Genomic DNA, 16,935 nt, shown 5'->3' on the forward strand with positions numbered 1-16,935 from the left:
ATGAATCTGCGAACGTACGATTGCGGCTCTTCGTTACACATGGTGTAAGGGATTCAGATCGTCAGATCTGTCGTTTATACCTGGTGCTACACAACTCATATTTTATATATATCCACCAAAGTAGGTAGTATCCAAGTACCTAGATCCAGGGATGTATGGCAGGGCTACTGCCTTATTTAGGCGTACTAAGAGACATCTATGTACCTATGACAGTTGAAACGGTTCGATATGGGATTCGAAGATGCAGCAAGAATGCAATAACCACATTTTACCTACATTGATAGGTACTTAATCCTAAATCGGTTAACTTATACGCCGTCCGATTCGAAAAAGACCTATCTACCCACCTAGACGGGTCAATTAGGTAGTTAGGTAGGTTAACATCGCACGCACACCTTTCGGCCCCGAACCTTGCAATTTTATCCGTGTTGTCTGTATCGGATGTTGTTCCTTTCAGCTGAACGATGAAATAGGAAACCCTCAGTAAGAGCGGGCTGAGTCGCGTGGCCTAGGCTTATGAAGAATCCTATCGAGTCGGTGTCTACCAACCTCCGACCAACCGATTGACGACTGATAAAAGGAGCCGTTAATATAATGGGAATCTTTCTGGATCTAGATTTAAAGCAGGTTTCTTAGTGGAGACTTGGGGGTGGACCACCCAAGATGAACAGCGTGCGGCGCACCCTAAGAGAGATGATGTAGCCGTATTAGGAGAAGGGAGAATTGGGAGAACGATGGAAATGGTTCCCTATGTTGCACACCAACTACCATATAGTGTGTATAGTGTGTACTTACGAGCTGCCACAATCCGTGCCACGTAGGTATATTCAATCGGATTTGTCAGAACGATTCCGAGTGGCGTCGTCTAGGATTTAGGACAAGAGCCCTCGTGACGCTTTCGGCCTACACGGCAGTTGACCAAGCCGCTTCCTGAACTATATATGTATGTCGCTATATTCCTTATTAATCATTTAACCCGCTTGCCATCACCGGAGGTAGGGAAATGAACAATGATGTATGATATTTAAGAATGATGCCACATGAGTGATTCGGCATGTGTTGGTAAGATGAGATTCGGTCGATTCGATCCCTAAAGAGGACAATTCCCAGGGCCTTATTTTCCGAAGCAATAAGTTAACGGATCAACAACCGATATGAAGAGCTGCGACCGAAGACCGAATGTCTCGAATCTATTTGGTGCTAGGGAAAAGATCTCTTGGCATGTAGGTATGTGAAAAGGGGAGAAAAGAGAAGAGAAAATAAAAATAAAAGAACCCTGGAGACTCCACTAATTGAGCTAGTGAATTTATAGTTTACTGCGTACAGATTTGTGTAGTACTTGCCCACTACCTAGTACGCCTAACGTGGTGGAGATTGCGGAGTTAGATTATCTGTCGATTAAGGTTTTTAGTCTGTTGCTAGTAAACCAAGATTTTTATTCTTTTGGATTATTTAATTCTAACCTCAAATAATCTGGACATGTGATTGAACATGTGCCAAAAAGGATGAAGAATGTCTCTCTATCATGAGACAGCTGATATATTATCGGCAGCGCCAACCAATTCCCCCGGCGGCAATCTAAAGACTCGTATATTCGGCAAGAAAGACCTGAAATCCCCCCAACAGCAGGTCTATGCCCTAGCCTTAGAGACTTGTAAATGGAGCCCTGTGTTGAAGGAAGTCGTCGACAACTCGGAGCTTTTACGTCATGAGCGCAAGGTGAGCAGGAGTGCATGTTGTCAAGCCCATACTTCTCGGTTCGGCCCTGGCTGATTACTTAGGGATGAATTAGCTTAGTCCCCTGCTGACTCTACTCCTCGTCCATGATTTTTTACTTTCCAAGAGAGGAATTGCTCTCCCTGCTACTCATGGCCTGAGGATTTCCATCGAGCGGCATAAGGCCCGACTACATGCTGAATTCACTAGAGCACGATTGCGGAGGAGAGCTGGGTCGGTTGAAGCCTTGAGAGAACAGATAACTACCGAGTTCTTGGGCGAGGCAGCCGGCTATCCTCGATGGGTGCGTGTAAATACTCTGAAAACAACCGTCGAGGATCAGCTGTCGACCACATTTGCCGCTTTCTCCAGGGTTCTTAGTATTAATGAAGTCATTGCTACCCCTGGGAAATTCTTACACGTGGATGATCACATACCAAACCTTCTGGCTATCTCCCCTAGCTTTGAGATCACCAAAACGGAGGCATACGCTTCTGGGGCTTTGATATTGCAGGACAAAGCTTCGTGCTTCCCGGCTTATCTATTAGATCCCCGTTCCGAAGATGGGGATGTCATCGATTCTTGCTCAGCTCCCGGGAATAAAACAACACATCTTGCAGCCATTGTGCATTCGCGGACACCAGAAACTGAGCGGTGTTCACAGACGGTATATGCATTCGAGAAAGACCCAAAGCGCTCCCGCACGCTAGAAAAGATGGTGAAGCTTGCTGGGGCTAAGGAAATCACACGAATGAGTTTTGCCCAGGACTTTCTCAGGGTTGATCCAAATTCCGAGTTGTTTGCAAATGTCGGATGCCTGTTACTTGATCCTAGCTGTTCGGGGAGTGGCATAGTGGGCAGAGATGATATGCCTACAATACACCTACCCGAAACTCCGGGCACGTCCAAGAAGCCGTCGGCTGACTCGGGACGCAAGCGTAAACGGGATGGTTCAGATGTTGGTAAAGAAACGGCGCGACCGATCCTAATTGACGATGACGGACAGGAGACCGTGGTCTCTTCTGAAAACGAATTGAAGGCCCGTTTAGAAGCTTTATCATCATTTCAGCTGACGTTGTTACTTCATGCTTTCAAATTCCCTGCTGCTAAAAAGATCACCTATTCAACGTGCTCAATCCACGCTGATGAGAACGAGCAAGTGGTTATGAAAGCGCTGCAGTCTAATATCGCCAAGGAAAGAGGATGGCGTGTACTACCTCGAGGCCAACAAGTTCGCGGGATGCGGGAATGGCCAGTCCGCGGGTCCGTCGAAGGGAGCAACGGCGATCATGAAATCGCCGAGGCGTGTATTCGATCTTACAAGGATGACGGGAGGGGCGTCATGGGTTTCTTCGTCGCTGGCTTTATTCGCGATGTAAAGCCTGATTTTGACGAAGATGGACCTTATCTCCGTGATGATGACGGTCGAATCATCCGGGACGTCTCAGGCATGCCGACTCTTGAGCCGCAGTATAAGCCTAGGCCTTCAAGTCGCGTTGAGTCAACTTTTGAGCGGACACATGAGGGTCGCTCCGGAGATATCGGAGAACAAGAAGAAGAAGAAGAAGACGAGGATGAAGAGACGGACTCCGAAGAAACCGGCAAATCCGATATTGATGGTAGTTCAAGTGATAGCGATAATGGTGAATGGAATGGATTTGCAGATTGAATTCCTCAGGGCATTTTAGAGGCTCTATACCCAGGATACTGATTCTTCCCGATACCGATGTGGAATAAAATAGAATGGCCCCTAAATGTCCAAATTATTGCGAATACTAGATAGGTAGCTGCCATCACTATCTCTTCAAGGTAGAGGAATCCACCACTCGGACTTCCCCGCGGAATGACAAACCCATCTGATTCATATCTCCCGTTTTCACCGTACAATATATTTAGATCAGGGTTTTTAGAAACGTAGGCGATGAAAATGGGAAGTCTATAAATAATTTATTTGGACTTCAAGAGCAAGACAAAAATTGCGAATACTAACGATGCAAAGTTTCGAAGACTCGAACATCATGTTCAGTTAATTGTATTCAAATATGCTACATCAAGAAGTGAAATCGGGTTCGTTATGTGTTACCTCACAGAACTGCGCCGGTAACCACCACAAAATATTTTTGGTATGCCTCATGGCCATCCAGCGCACGCTAGAAGAAGATATCGATAATGCAGATAAATGCCCACATCGCTCGCAAGCTTTCCTGCTTTGAGTGCTCAAAAGTACATGAATAGAAAACAATCCAAGACCGCATGCTATCCCTCCATCATGCGACTGATAAACCCTTCGCTACGCCTCGTATTCCCTAAAAAGGTTGCGTATGTACGTAAATACATACAAAGAATCGAAAACATGACTAGTTGGCTGGCTAGCCATCCATGCCGTCTATCGGCGACCTGCGAATCCACCCTCGAGGTGACGCTTTATGTGGCCGTGGCTGCGGAGGGGCGCGCGACGTCTTCGGAGAGGAGCAGGCGTTGATTGGGGTTCTATGGTAGTTGTCTGTGTGACGGTGACGATGTCCAGGACCGTCGAGATATCAAGGTCCTCGGCTTCGGATGATCCCGCGGCAGACGTTTCGGCGGCAGCGGTAACGACAGGCGTTGCGGCCACCACGGTCGAACTAGAAACACTACTAGAAACCTCAAGGTAGGCAATGCCGGTAACAGATGACGACGGCGCGATTGTCTCAGTTGCCGCGCTCTTCTGAGTCGTCTCTGCAGGCGAGGACTCTTGTGCGGCGGTGCTTGTGGCGGCATACTGGTAATCGGGGTTAGTGACGACTACATCTAGATAAAGTAGCCATTGTTTGGGATATTGAATCAAGTTCAGGAATAAGAGCTCGTATGGTAAAAGAATAAACTCGAGAAATACGCCAGAAGAGGATATAAAGGAGGCTGGATTCTACTCACGGTCGAGGATGCAGACTGAGAGGACGACTCGGACTCGGACGAGTTTGAACCAGAGCCGCTGGAAACACCACCCTTGCCCCAGCCGGTGACCGGGCAATTGAGCGGGAGTGCGTTCAGGACTTCCGAAACTGCCACCAGGGTACCAATAGCCGGCTTGATAGTGCAGTCCTTGTTGTCGTTGACACCGCCGGGGATATTGGGGCATTTCTCCATGCCAATATCGCCAGCATTGCAGGTATCGATGATAGTCTGGAGGGTGTCCTGGTCCCATCCCGAAATAAAGTCACCGTGCGAACTATAGCCGGTGGCATCACCGTTAGATAAAACGAAGGGCTGCGTCTTTCCGTCAGGAGTCCACCTATCCTTAAATGACGGCGTGTCCCAATATACTTCATAAAATATATGCGGCACGTGAACCCATCCGGCCGGGCACGTCTGTAAACCATCTACAGTGGTTGGCCAAGCCATGTTGTTTTCGTAATCGTCGAGACCTGCCTGGGGATTGTAGCACGAAGGAAAGTGGATGTCCTGTCTAAGCGGGGAGTAGGTGCCGTCGCAGTCGTAAAGGGGGAATCCCGCACCCGCACCCTTGTTGTTAGGATCCTGCATACCTGCCGTAGTTCCATCCGAATCTACGGGATATGAAGGGGGGTCATAACTTTGTCTGGGGCATGTCCACTGAATCGGCTGAATCGGCCCCTGGCTGGGATCAAGATTGCTTCCTCCTCCAAATTTAGGGGGGTCTCTGGTCTTGGAATCACCACTCAGCATTTTCAGACCGACAGGGAATGGCTCGATAGTGCTGTTGGTAGGTTCGAAACTGAATATACGTATTAGCTAAGGGGACTTCGCACATATTTGATACAAAGGGCGGTACTTACAAGTAATAGACGTTCATGTAGTAAAAGGGAACTTTCTCAAAGCTGGTTGGATCCTTGGGATCTTGGAAGAAAAGACTAGGGACCCAGTAGTTGCTCTTGTCATTCTTGATAGTGGTCGTGGTACACTCTGAGCTCAACAGATCATCACCTTTGGTATTGATGCCGAAGTTACTTCCTCCCATGATGCTGTGATAATGGGTTGCTTCTTCTCCGGGGTTGACTACGGGATCCATAGGACCCTCGGTTAAGAATTGGTTCGCGGTAAAGTGTAAGACGGCGAAGGTCCTTTCTGTCTTAACCGCCGTGGCCAAGGGGGCCACGAAGGCCAGGGCACCAACGGTAGCGAACTTCATTTCTGTTTCGAGAGGCTCTCTTCTTATGACTCGAGAATGTATCCTACACTATATGCAAGCGAGTGCAATTTCTAGAACCCTCGTCTCGGGGAATGTAATTCTTTAATATGCTGATACCGGCCCGCTGTTTGAAAAGATTGTCTGCCAGATAGCTTGTGTATAGTGAGTCAAAGTATGACTTGAGTGTTGATATTGGCGACCTGACGGAGAAAAGAAGGGACAAACAAAGACTTGTTCAGTGAAATGAATGATAACTCAGCCGGCGGAGTAGTTTAAGAATGAAGTGAGTAAAAATGAATGGAAAGGTTAAAACCTAGCACGGTAGAGAAAGGCTGCGAGGTGAAGAGGTGGATAAAGGAGAGGAAGACGAAGGAAACATATAAGACTACCGAGGCGTCTGCATATTAATGGCGGAACAGGTCCTTCAGACCACAGGGTCTAGGTATGGTGTGGATGGCCATTTGCCAGTCCATGCTTTAAGGAATAAGGCACAGAATAGAAACATCCAGATGTCAAGGTGGGGGGGGAAAGGGGGCAGGGGGTTGGCAGGTCGAGCTGGGTGAGATTCCAACGCGTGATAGGTCAGCTTCTATGCCACACTTGTCAACGAATGGCTGGCGCGAAGCTATTCGTTAAACAATTATGCAGGGGAAAGGTAGAGCTAGCGGCAAACCCGCCGCGAAAACGCCCGAAAAGAGACATCTGCTAGATAAAATTTCCAGATATAAAAACGTCACGAAAAAAATAAAAAGGTCTTGCCGTGGTCTGAGTCAGATTTGTTCGTATTTATTATAGCCAGCATGTGAGTGTGAACGACATACAATGTCAGAGTAAATATCAATATCTGTATCCCCATCGTATCATGTACCTACATATCACGATGTGAAGTCATTGCGTGAAATCGATGCCATCTCGCCTATGTCGTTCAGCTGGATCGATAAGGCGAAGGATGGATCGACTAATAGATGTGTAGCCAGGATTATGTTTCGTTTTGTTTCCGTTGATCGATTTTACCATGTCTGCATGTCTAGTATGCTCGTTGTGGACATTAAAAAACTGAAAGGTTGAAGGCTGATCTTTACCCCTTTAATAAAAAAATAAAAATGAAAAAAGGTTGAAAAAATGCCAGAAGCGAGGTAGGTTTACATCGGTACCTGCCTAAAGGATGGGATCCGTAGTTCGTTCCCACCAAGCTCGGATAGATCTGAAACCACGCTAACGTGGGTCGTGGGTGTGGAGTATGAATCCTGGCGTTGGATTGGATGATATTTCGGGTCGCTGCCGTCATTGAATTCCTTCCATGTTCAGTGTTTTTTGTAGTCAACTTCTAGATCAACTTCTAAATCGACTTTTATCTTGATGATTTAGTGCTTAGAGGTATGCAGCTTGCTTTAGTATTATGTACGAGATTCTATTCTATATTTTCGAAACTCATGTCGGTCCCGAACCAAGCCTCATCATCTAACGAGAGGACGGTAGAAGAAAAGAGGGGCGGGAAGGAGAGAATAGGGGCAGCCCCTCTCGTTGCTGCATGGCGCCAGCCGTTTGCTCGGCGGCTTATTTTTTCACTAATATCTGCCCGGTGAAATACGAGACAAAGCCTATTCGTGTTGTACGGACAGTACGGGATAACGGGAGACGATGTCGTACCGGCAATAGTTACCATTCTGATGGGAATTCTTTGTGTCATCGAAGCTGTTATAATAGAAAATAGAAGGCTGTTCCTTAAGAACCCGTCCCATGCGCGCGGCTCTTGAACTTGAACTGCTCGCCAACCAACCTCGTTGACGCGGACGGGCCTCTCTTCTTGGCACAAAAACGCAGATATACACGGTATCTATCCGACCGCATCATTCAATCATTCCCCGCCCACTCGCATCAAGCGCTTCGCTAGCGAGGTGCCGTATACTGGGTCTACACCGCACCGGCCCAATTCAGGCGACCCGTTTACTTTTTAAGTCATTCCCACGACTACATATTACTGATATATGTAGCGCGATGTCGTACAACAGTTTACTACTTCATCTACGCGCACCGTTGGCCCCGAGTAAATCTTGAGTAGGCTTTTGACTTAAGCTACCTTGATCGATTCTTAGACCTGAACTATGTAACGCCTTACTCCTTAGAATTGACCAAGACGAATTGATGTCTCCAAGGCTTGCTAATCCTAATGTCCTAACGCCAATCGTCCTAGAGTATCGATTTAGACGGCATTCCGTTGTCGCCTCTTAGGCGACCTTCGAGCAGGAGTTTCGCCATCCGGTTCGGTGTCCGTTTCGCCGTCCAAGACCTCCTCTAAGTCGTTGTCATTCGCCAGAATCGACAATATCGATCGCTCGATGTCTTCCCTAACCCCAAGTAACTGACCCTCTTCTATCCATCCTGATTCTAGCGCAAATTGGACAACTTCGCTTGCGCTACCAAAGCTGGGCACACCTTCTTCGGCGTTGGGGTTCAGGTACAACCAAAGTTCTTTCGTCAAGCGCTTAAAGGCATTCAACTGCTTCTTAGTCCCCTTGAAATGGTTGGTTATCCACTCGTAGATGTACGCAAGCCACAGGACGTTTGTATATGGCTCGTGCTGAGCCCATGCGATTGGCCCGTCGAGCCCGTCTTCGTAGGCGGTCTTGTGGTCTTGCGGTGGAAGACATACCCGATCTCCCCTCAGGAAAAAGGACCTCATGCGCCTGTAGACTTCACACTGCGGGGCGTGTTCGCTAGTGAATAGGCTTAGATCTCTTTCCAAGTCATAAGCAATCGGCTCAGAACCTTCGACTTGGCTATCGGCGTGAGCTCGAGAAAGACCGTAGTCGAGGATTGTGACTTCGAGACCGGAGAATCCGAAGTAGCTAGAACGATCTCGATCCATGGCAGGGATAGGATCTCCTGTTTTTCGAATGCACAAGTTGCCTTCGTGGAGATCACGATGCTTTTACAATTAGCTAAGAGTGTTAATATAAGTGACTCGATTTGCTTACCTCGAACTCAATATGAGCTTCAGCACGCGCCAATGCGATGGCGACATGAAAGAATATGTCCCACAACTGGTCCGTAGAGTCCAGCTGGAAGTCTTCCAGCGCCGTTCCTGCATCTCCTAGCTCAACCACCAAGAATTTTGTGTCGTCTAAATACCGACTCGGCGAGGGGTAGAATTGCAGCCGGTCAGGATCTTGCCGTTTGATTCTCTTATGAAAGGCCTGGTGCGTCTCGAGCAATTCCTTACAAGCCTTGCCCTGCACAAGATACCTCTCTTTGTAGACGACGAATCCAGGGATATCAGCGAGCCATTCCGAGATCTTTAACTCTCCTATCAGATCCGACTCCGAGTGCGGTTCCTCATCGACTAATCCTGAATTCCGCTGAGCTTTCGTTTGAGCCTTGATAGGTGATTCCATGCGAATAACTTTGATGATGCTGGTTCCTCGCTCATTCGTCACACGGTATACTTCAGCATAAGAAGCCTCCGCTATCTTGACGATCTTATCGCCAGTTGGACATATATCGGGCCAGGAAAGTACCTGTAATTTATTATCCGGCTCTGCCTCCTCCGTGGGCTCCTCCATCTTTGGTTTGGGCGGACTTGATATCCTAGGGGTCTGGGGCTTGGTTGGTTTGAGATGCGGTGATGCTGGCGGTGATGGTGGTGCTGGGGTTGGCATATGCTGTTTTTTCCGCCTAGGAGAGCGCCTGACAGGCTTTGGTGGTATAAAGTTCTCATCTTGGAGGTTAATAGTAGATAATTTACTAGTCAAGCCGTCAAAGTCTGCTGGACCTGATAAATTGTCGTCTTTCACAGCTTTCGGTTGGCTTCGTACTGGCGTCTGTGGCAGCTCGACGAACAAGCGGTCACTTTTGGCCTTTCTGGATTGCTTGCCATATTTTCGCAGAGACGTCTGCTTTGACATCTTCACCTTTATGTTCGTCCTTTGGATTCTAGTTACATTTGTCGTATGGTATTTTTGACATTGACGTTGAAGTTTGAGGTTGATGCAGACGATTATTGACTTTAATGTTGGTTGCCGGGTAACCGTTAGTTTAATGTACTGAAGTAGAGACAGTGCGGACAATGCATCAGCCACACACTCAAGCACCTACCTAACCTTGGAGCGTATCCGAAGCCACAGGTTCCACACTACGGGGTCCCCAATAAAGAACCTTTTAGAAGTAGGTAGCTATAACCTTGTAACCGGGGTGTCTCCCCAAGATAGGGAAGCGACTAAGCGATTATTGGAGAGATTATTGGAGATTGTCTAAGCTCCAATTTTGACTCGTGTCTTTGTCTTCGCTTCGTCTTTTCTTGTCTCCTCTTCTTCAACCTCTCGTCGCGCTCAACTAATTTACGCGAGAGAGAGTCCCGCAATCCCGCAATCATGGCGGATTTCTTAAAGAACATTGTCGGCGGTAGCAAGTCTTCTGCCACTCCGGAACCATCCTCCGATTCAGGTCAGTTCACTCTTAAGATACTATACCATTCGCGATCGTTCGCGACAATTCGCTATATCTTATATCGCCTCTTTTTTGTATATTCATATATGTAGTCAGGCGTTATCAAAATCTAACTTTCAATTCCTCTTCTAGATTTCGCCGACTTTGCCGATGCGCCTTCGCCATCTCCCGTACCCTTTGAATCCGTTGCCGGCGGTGCTACCCTTGGTGGCCCTGCACCCACGGGTGTTCCATATACAAAGTGGTACAATGTCCACGAGCGCTATAGTCTAAATGATTTCCGCGCTGAGGGTGTCATTCTGTCCATCATAGCCGTAATCTTTACATTGCACTTCATTGGCACGAAACTCAACCGGGCCAAGTCGAGGGCGTGGATTAAAGCGCATGCTTCTGTGCTAACCAGCGAGTTTGCCGCGGTTGGTTTTGGTAGGGCATCTGAGCAAGACCCCGAGAAGCTGCTGAAGGCCAAGAGCCTTTTCGAATATGCGACGTATGCGACTGGCCGGCAGAATGTTGCGTTCATGGATGTCAAATTGACTCTAAAGAAGCGTTTCAACCCGGTCATGACCTTCATAGAGACTGCTTTGAGCTTCTTTTTCGACAGCTTTGGCGCTCCCGAGGATTCCGTTGAAGCCGTCATCTACCCCTTCGATGGTAAAGAGGCTCAGATAGTCCCTGCTCTTCCGGGTGCCGCCGAGCTAAGAAGCAAGGATTCTAAGAGCACCTTCGATGGGTTTGTTTGGGCTGTTGTCAACAAGGACAAGATGAAGCAGCTCCGGGAAGAGCGATATGATTTATCAATCACCTTCACCAAGGATAACTCAAAGTTACCTATTTGGGCAACCGTCATGAGCGAGAGCGCTGAGATCACCGAGACCCTTCTTACCAACGAACTTGCCTCGGCCATCAAGAAGGCCGGCGATTTATTCGACTACATTATCATCAGCGACCAACCCGTCGACAAGCCCACGAAGTAAGTACTTATATTCTAGGCTATGGGGAATCAGCACATAACCCTGAAGTAATTAACTACCAAGGATGGTTGCTAAACAAGATATATAGGATGGACGAGACGGTTCCGCGCAAGCGCCTCTACCTGCGATACCGACTTCCATCGTCCAACAACTACGACGACCTCGCCCCGCTTCTTTCCTATTTCGTGCGGATTTCTGATCACCTAGCATCTTCCGCTCATTTCCGACCGGAGGTCATCCGAAAGGTCAGGGCCGTTCGAGATGAGAATATCAAGCAAATTCAGAAGGTCGCTGAGGAAGAGAAAGCCGAAGAGAGACAAGCCGAGCGTGACAGGGCTAAGAAGGCGAAGCGCGACGCCGAGCTAAACGCCCTAGACGCCAAGGCGCAGAAGAAGTACCTCGAGAGGGAGAGGGAAAAGGAGTTGCGCAAGTCCTCAAAGAAGCAGACGGTCCGAGCCTAAGTGCTTTGTACCAAGGCGGCTCTTGAATATTTCTCGTGGATACTTTCTAAGGGACGGGGATGAACGGCAGACGAAGGGATGACTAATGGTGAACAAGGTCTCAAAAGTGGCATCTTGCGACGTTTGACTTGTATTATCTACTAGGTAGGTAGTAAAAAAGGGAGGGGCAGTGTCGGAAACATGCATCTTAGGCGTACGTCCGGCTCTGAAAATAATTGTATGATATTCGTTTGTTAATGATGTCTGTTGTCTGTTGCTTGCCTGCTACTCTAAGGGAAAGTTGCTCTCAAGTTATATAACGCTCGACCATGAAAATTACCTAACATGTTTGTTCCTGCTTCATTCGATCCACGAGGTCTAAGAGCTAGTGCTCTCCTTGGCCAATATATTCTCTACGCGCTTGACTTTGTCCTGTGCTGTCTGCTTCTTGTCCGTCCTAATAGGAGAGATAACACGCATCATTGGTTAGTCATTGTTGCTCGCTCTTAACCATCACAGCCTCCAACCGAAAAGAAAACGGGATACCATCGGCTTCTGGATACGTGGTGGATGGGCGGGTGGGGAGGTGCTTTTTAATAAATAAAGAGGAAGGCTTAAATACAACTTACCTTGTGCCGACTCTCATCGAAGATTGAACTCGGACAACCCCTTTGGCATGTACGACGCTGTGGGCTTGCCCGATAACTTTCATGACCTCGTCCCATGATCCCTCTGGAAGTATGAGAGTGAGTAGAATAATTCGAGATAGCAGTATAAACGAGTAATTGGTAATGGGAAACCAGATCTTGCCGGAACGAGGTCAAACAAGGAGTCACTCTCTCATCGTCATGTAACCACATTCATAAGCAACCTCACAGCACCCCCATCTTGAAGCACGCAGAACGAAATAGGTATAATATGAACAACACACAAGGTAAATAAGACGCGAGGACCAAGGAAAAAGAGAAACCAACCAACGGTAGTTCCGGCGGAATGCATAGTGTACGTCAACCCGCTCGCCTTGAGCAGCCTCTGAACCTCGGCCACTTCCTCCGCTACCGAAATGTTGCCGGTGCCGACCTATACGTGTGTAGGTGTGTATTAGCTTACATACCTGTCTAGCTAGTTAAACAGCAAAGAAATCCACGATATCTAGATACGGAGGCCGGGAAGGAAGAAGCTGCCAGCTCACGGGAATCAGACAGAAGTCGGCGTAGCACCGTTCCGGCGTTGCGATGTGCGAGTATTCCATGGTCGTTAGGAAATTGTTTAAGAAATCTGAGGTGCTGTTTTGGTTGATAGTAAGCTTCGTATTGCTGGAATGATCAATTAATCTAAGAGGCTATCGTCTATTACAAATGCTTGATATATGATCAGAGAATAGGACCATATGAAGTTGTAAGGTATATGAAGGTCTTAAGCAGAGAATGGTGTAAAGAGTTCGACTAAATAAAATCGCCCCGCAAATTACTTAACTACCTCGGATATATGCTTATACTTATTTATCGTACAATGCGAGGGAAAAGGCTATCTAGACAACGTGAAATATGTCAAAAATAGGGGTGCTTCATTATATCTTAGGATGCAAATATTATATACAATATCATTCCCTCTGTCAACATAACTTCCAATGGTAACGTGCCTAGGTATGCATGATACGATGCTGCGCGCGAATAAATAAAAGAACTCCTCAGACTTGATCACAATGCTAGCGCGCTTTGATGGTATCACTAATATGATGACGACGACGATGATATGATGTGGTGCCAAACAGTAGAAACGGCAAAAGTTCTCCCAACATCACTCCCCTTAAACTCGTAGTGATCTCGACCTTTCCTACGATTCATAATCCGCTACTTTCTGACCGATCAGTTCAAATAAGAGGTGGTCGTGGTACGACGCGTACGAACATGATCGCTCATCATAAGACACGGCAATCGGAAAGGGTCCTAGAGGCATTGGGAAAATGCGTCAGTATTCAAGGCCCGACCTGTAGCGACTTAGCCTCAGGACAACTTCTTCCATGATCTGTGCAAGTAAACGAGCATCCTACCCGTTGTGTTTCGGCTCTTGCTAGGTAATAGGGAAGTGTAGGGGAAGAAGATCGATTACTAACCATCTGCTAGACTCCCATTCTATAATCCACCGGCAACACATCTTCAACCGTTCACGTACGCTAGAAGTACCCAACAACCTATACTTTTCTTCGTCCTTAACTGGCAAGATACTGGCAAACCACCAGGGGAAGATTGCCGGATCTGTTGGACATTCACCGTATATGGCCAAGACTCGGGCCGTAAGCCAAGCGACGCTCTGCGCCCGCATCCTTCTAACAAAGTCGACGCCAAATTGAACTAGCTCCCTAGTCGACATCGTCTCTAGATCATCTAGTGATACGGATACTGCACGAGAGCGAGCAGGTACAGCTTGTTCTGGATGCGCTGGGTCTGGACTTGGCGGTGAAGTAACTGGATCTCGTATGCCACGGGCACGCATCGTTTCTGATGCTTCTATGGCTTCCTCTTCCGCCAGGCTGATATCGTCTATCTTCTCAATGTTCCCTACAATATATCCATCTAACCACCCGTGACCCGTGACCCGGAAGCGAGAAACACCGACCGTTTCCAAAAGACTCCGCCCATCTGGGAAAAATTCAATGTTGACAATACGGAGTAAGGTTCCAAGCTCCATAAAGTCAGAACCGTCGGGAGTGCGAGACGATTTATGGAGCACCATCCCAAACGTCCGATCGTTGTCCATTGCCCGGCGGATCATCAACCGATATCGCGGCTCAAAAACATGCAGGAAAGTTGGCATACGCGGAAACGAGAGCGTACAGACGAAGAGCGCAGTATCAAACCCGCCGTGATTGACCTGTTGTTCAAGCCTATAAGCTTGCGAGCGGAGCGCCACCAGATCGGCCCAAAACCCGTTGATAATCTTACAGAGCCGTTCATTTGACGGGTAAGACTGCTGGTTAACCTGAGCTTGTATCGACAAGTTACGCCTGCATATCGGGCAAAGATCTGAGTGATCTAGAATGCGATGAAGGCAACCTCGGCAAAACGTGTGTCCACAGGTCGTCGTTAACGGATCTAAGAACAACGCGTAACAGACTTGGCAGTCCATTTCTGTCCTAACAGACTCCTTCAAGCGTGCTAGCACGGCTGTGTCTACCTGCGTGACCGCATCGTCACCTGCACCCACGGAAGAGTAGGAAACCTCGCACCCATAATCCAATTTTCCGAGTTCCGCCAGTGAATAAGTCGCTATGATATGACCTCCCCTCAGCACATTAGGCTCGCTCTTCTTCTTCGCGAGAGACGGAACCCCGGCAATATCCCACTGATTTCGCACAGCAATAAGTGTGGAAACACTGGATAGCCCTGTGTCATCATGATATTGCTCAATGATCGTCTCAAAAATGGCCAAGGCTTTATTTAAGGTGACATCGACAGCGCAGTCCCCGAGAGCATGCTCTTTTTTGCAGTCGCCGAAAGGGCATTGGAATCCACGAAGTCGATTAGCGGTTGCTGGCCAAGAAATATTAGTTCGTATGTGTGTCTGAGGCACGCACTGCCTGCAGAGGCTATGTCCACATGGTAAGGTCGTCGGTTCGCGTAGAATTTTCGAGCATACTTGACATTGAACGAGCCGGATTATCTCTCTGACGTCTCTGACGGCGTTGAGGAGCAATCCGGAAGCGACCGAAGGATGCTCGGTACCGGCAGGGTTAGGAGCTACACCATCTTCCACCCCGTCACGAGATTCAGAGGTCGGGCTATCGGAGGAACTAGACGAAGGCAAATTTGATGGGGTCGGGTTGGTATGTATGGAGGACATGAAAGTGGAGTTGTCAACTACGATGCCGAGGGTGAATGAATATGCCGGGTATCCTATCTTGAAAGCAGGTGTAAAGAAAACATGTATTTCGAGGGCTCGGATGCGCTTGGCCTAGTTACATATACCCGCAGCGTAATGAGAATCAAAATAAACATAAAACCAGCGACTTTGGTGAAATCAAGCGTGCAGGCCTATCGTGTGCTGGACTGCGATGATTGAAGGGGGAGTTGAGGATCGAGCGTTTAATTACAAAGCATGAATATGAGTAACTTTTGTCGGTATATCTCTACTCGTAGAGAGGATCCAGTATAATTCCGATCCGGATGGAGAACAGAATATGGGGGCTTTACAGAGTATCCTTGCGAAATTCATACGAAGAGAATTTAATGGGTTAATAAGGCTTGGTGGTGATCTTGGTGGTGATCTTGTTGGTGAGAGGAAGGGTTGAGAGGGGGGAGAGACGAGAGAGTGATGAGAGATACGGAAGACGCCTAATAGCGCTGCGATTTAGAAACGAGGTTAAGGGAGCGACGGTATATACAAGACCTGTACCTGTACCATGTTGTGTGTTAAAGGAATATAGAAGTCATCATACATTTTTTTAGGATCCAGAATTGGTTGACGGCCAAGGACAGAAGCGGACTAAGGGCGACAGAAGTACAGAAGTTGAAGTCGGACGAGGGTCTGGGGAAGATGAAAGTCCTGACGTCGTAGGGGGGGTACTTCGCACTTTCAATATCCATCAAAGACTTATATTCTATTACGTGATTGGTTGGTTGGAGAACTGATGATCTCGATGAGACAATCAGGTCATAGTACAGTTGTACCTACCTCTGCTAAGTGACAGTACCTAACCCACAAAGGTAAAGCCCACTTCGTTTAGCGTACCTAGAGACTCAGCTGGAAATCGCGACCACTTGTGAGAGTTTGCGATATAGTAATGCTATTGTCTATGCGAATCATAATGGACTTGATGAAGAAGTATAAGTACATGGTAATTACCAGAACGCTGTTTGCACGTTGGACTTTTCGATGAATTAAGGAGAGCTTATCACGAGCGGCATTGTTCAACACATGCGCTTGAGAGTGATTTGTAACATTCACATGTATGATGCGCAAGCTTTGGTTCCTTACTATAAATAAATTAAACAAAAGTGGGAAGACAAGCACACACTTCCATAACATGGATGAATATATACATATGCGAGTACCTAGTAGGTATCTCCCGTATCACAAGACACCTAACAAAAGGTTCCATCTGGTTGGGATTTCATTCCCGTATCTCGACCATCATTACGTTTACATCCCGACATTCCTGACCTCTCATAACAACCTTGATTACCCGAATAGGCAATCTTGAGGCTGTTTT

General features: G+C 47.6%; 6 protein-coding genes across 6 annotated transcripts; 2 read left to right on the forward strand and 4 right to left on the reverse strand.

Moving 5' to 3' along the window:
- Positions 1-820: 820 nt before the first annotated feature.
- On the forward strand, positions 821-3,640 carry F4807DRAFT_224575 (S-adenosyl-L-methionine-dependent methyltransferase). Its single transcript, XM_047994098.1, has 2 exons — positions 821-1,719; positions 1,793-3,640. The coding sequence occupies exons 1-2, from the start codon at positions 1,513-1,515 to the stop codon at positions 3,383-3,385; spliced, it is 1,800 nt and encodes a 599-aa protein (XP_047851075.1). The 5' UTR covers positions 821-1,512; the 3' UTR covers positions 3,386-3,640.
- A 731-nt stretch (positions 3,641-4,371) lies between these two features.
- F4807DRAFT_224597 (uncharacterized protein) lies at positions 4,372-6,066 on the reverse strand. The gene is made up of 2 exons (XM_047994099.1): positions 5,511-6,066; positions 4,372-5,449 (listed from the first exon to the last, which is right to left on the reverse strand). Exons 1-2 carry the CDS (start codon positions 5,861-5,863, stop codon positions 4,546-4,548), a joined length of 1,257 nt encoding a protein of 418 aa, XP_047851076.1. The 5' UTR covers positions 5,864-6,066; the 3' UTR covers positions 4,372-4,545.
- Positions 6,067-7,676: 1,610 nt separating this feature from the next.
- F4807DRAFT_438439 (uncharacterized protein) lies at positions 7,677-9,863 on the reverse strand. Its single transcript, XM_047999122.1, has 2 exons — positions 8,842-9,863; positions 7,677-8,792 (listed from the first exon to the last, which is right to left on the reverse strand). Exons 1-2 carry the CDS (start codon positions 9,766-9,768, stop codon positions 8,067-8,069), a joined length of 1,653 nt encoding a protein of 550 aa, XP_047851077.1. The 5' UTR covers positions 9,769-9,863; the 3' UTR covers positions 7,677-8,066.
- Positions 9,864-10,071: 208 nt separating this feature from the next.
- F4807DRAFT_224700 (DUF1682-domain-containing protein) lies at positions 10,072-11,906 on the forward strand. Its single transcript, XM_047994101.1, has 3 exons — positions 10,072-10,306; positions 10,442-11,282; positions 11,372-11,906. Exons 1-3 carry the CDS (start codon positions 10,234-10,236, stop codon positions 11,742-11,744), a joined length of 1,287 nt encoding a protein of 428 aa, XP_047851078.1. The 5' UTR covers positions 10,072-10,233; the 3' UTR covers positions 11,745-11,906.
- Positions 11,907-12,015: 109 nt separating this feature from the next.
- On the reverse strand, positions 12,016-13,126 carry F4807DRAFT_224695 (YkoF-like protein). The gene is made up of 5 exons (XM_047994100.1): positions 13,080-13,126; positions 12,916-13,009; positions 12,698-12,803; positions 12,353-12,455; positions 12,016-12,180 (listed from the first exon to the last, which is right to left on the reverse strand). The coding sequence occupies exons 2-5, from the start codon at positions 12,973-12,975 to the stop codon at positions 12,102-12,104; spliced, it is 348 nt and encodes a 115-aa protein (XP_047851079.1). The 5' UTR covers positions 12,976-13,009; positions 13,080-13,126; the 3' UTR covers positions 12,016-12,101.
- A 145-nt stretch (positions 13,127-13,271) lies between these two features.
- On the reverse strand, positions 13,272-16,259 carry F4807DRAFT_438447 (uncharacterized protein). The gene is made up of 2 exons (XM_047999123.1): positions 13,840-16,259; positions 13,272-13,672 (listed from the first exon to the last, which is right to left on the reverse strand). The coding sequence occupies exons 1-2, from the start codon at positions 15,564-15,566 to the stop codon at positions 13,645-13,647; spliced, it is 1,755 nt and encodes a 584-aa protein (XP_047851080.1). The 5' UTR covers positions 15,567-16,259; the 3' UTR covers positions 13,272-13,644.
- Positions 16,260-16,935: the final 676 nt, after the last annotated feature.

The sequence above is a fragment of the Annulohypoxylon truncatum genome, assembly GCF_022578515.1.
Source record: "Annulohypoxylon truncatum strain CBS 140777 unplaced genomic scaffold F4807scaffold_33, whole genome shotgun sequence".
Taxonomy (NCBI): domain Eukaryota; kingdom Fungi; phylum Ascomycota; class Sordariomycetes; order Xylariales; family Hypoxylaceae; genus Annulohypoxylon; species Annulohypoxylon truncatum.

Bases quoted from the DNA above. Each gene is read 5' to 3' on its own strand.
- F4807DRAFT_224575 (XM_047994098.1), top strand. From the start codon at position 1,513: ATGTCTCTCTATCATGAGACAGCTGATATATTATCGGCAGCGCCAACC. The intron at 1,720-1,792 runs GTGAGCAGGAGT...GGGATGAATTAG, and splicing joins TTTTACGTCATGAGCGCAAG to CTTAGTCCCCTGCTGACTCT.
- F4807DRAFT_224597 (XM_047994099.1), bottom strand. From the start codon at position 5,863: ATGAAGTTCGCTACCGTTGGTGCCCTGGCCTTCGTGGCCCCCTTGGCC. The intron at 5,450-5,510 runs GTAAGTACCGCC...ACGTATATTCAG, and splicing joins TACATGAACGTCTATTACTT to TTTCGAACCTACCAACAGCA.
- F4807DRAFT_438439 (XM_047999122.1), bottom strand. From the start codon at position 9,768: ATGTCAAAGCAGACGTCTCTGCGAAAATATGGCAAGCAATCCAGAAAG. The intron at 8,793-8,841 runs GTAAGCAAATCG...TAATTGTAAAAG, and splicing joins AAGCTCATATTGAGTTCGAG to CATCGTGATCTCCACGAAGG.
- F4807DRAFT_224700 (XM_047994101.1), top strand. From the start codon at position 10,234: ATGGCGGATTTCTTAAAGAACATTGTCGGCGGTAGCAAGTCTTCTGCC. The intron at 10,307-10,441 runs GTCAGTTCACTC...TTCCTCTTCTAG, and splicing joins GGAACCATCCTCCGATTCAG to ATTTCGCCGACTTTGCCGAT. The intron at 11,283-11,371 runs GTAAGTACTTAT...CAAGATATATAG, and splicing joins CCCGTCGACAAGCCCACGAA to GATGGACGAGACGGTTCCGC.
- F4807DRAFT_224695 (XM_047994100.1), bottom strand. From the start codon at position 12,975: ATGGAATACTCGCACATCGCAACGCCGGAACGGTGCTACGCCGACTTC. The intron at 12,804-12,915 runs GTGAGCTGGCAG...ACACACGTATAG, and splicing joins CCGACTTCTGTCTGATTCCC to GTCGGCACCGGCAACATTTC. The intron at 12,456-12,697 runs GTTGGTTTCTCT...TCATACTTCCAG, and splicing joins TTCCGCCGGAACTACCGTTG to AGGGATCATGGGACGAGGTC.
- F4807DRAFT_438447 (XM_047999123.1), bottom strand. From the start codon at position 15,566: ATGTCCTCCATACATACCAACCCGACCCCATCAAATTTGCCTTCGTCT. The intron at 13,673-13,839 runs GTTAGTAATCGA...CAATGCCTCTAG, and splicing joins GAATGGGAGTCTAGCAGATG to GACCCTTTCCGATTGCCGTG.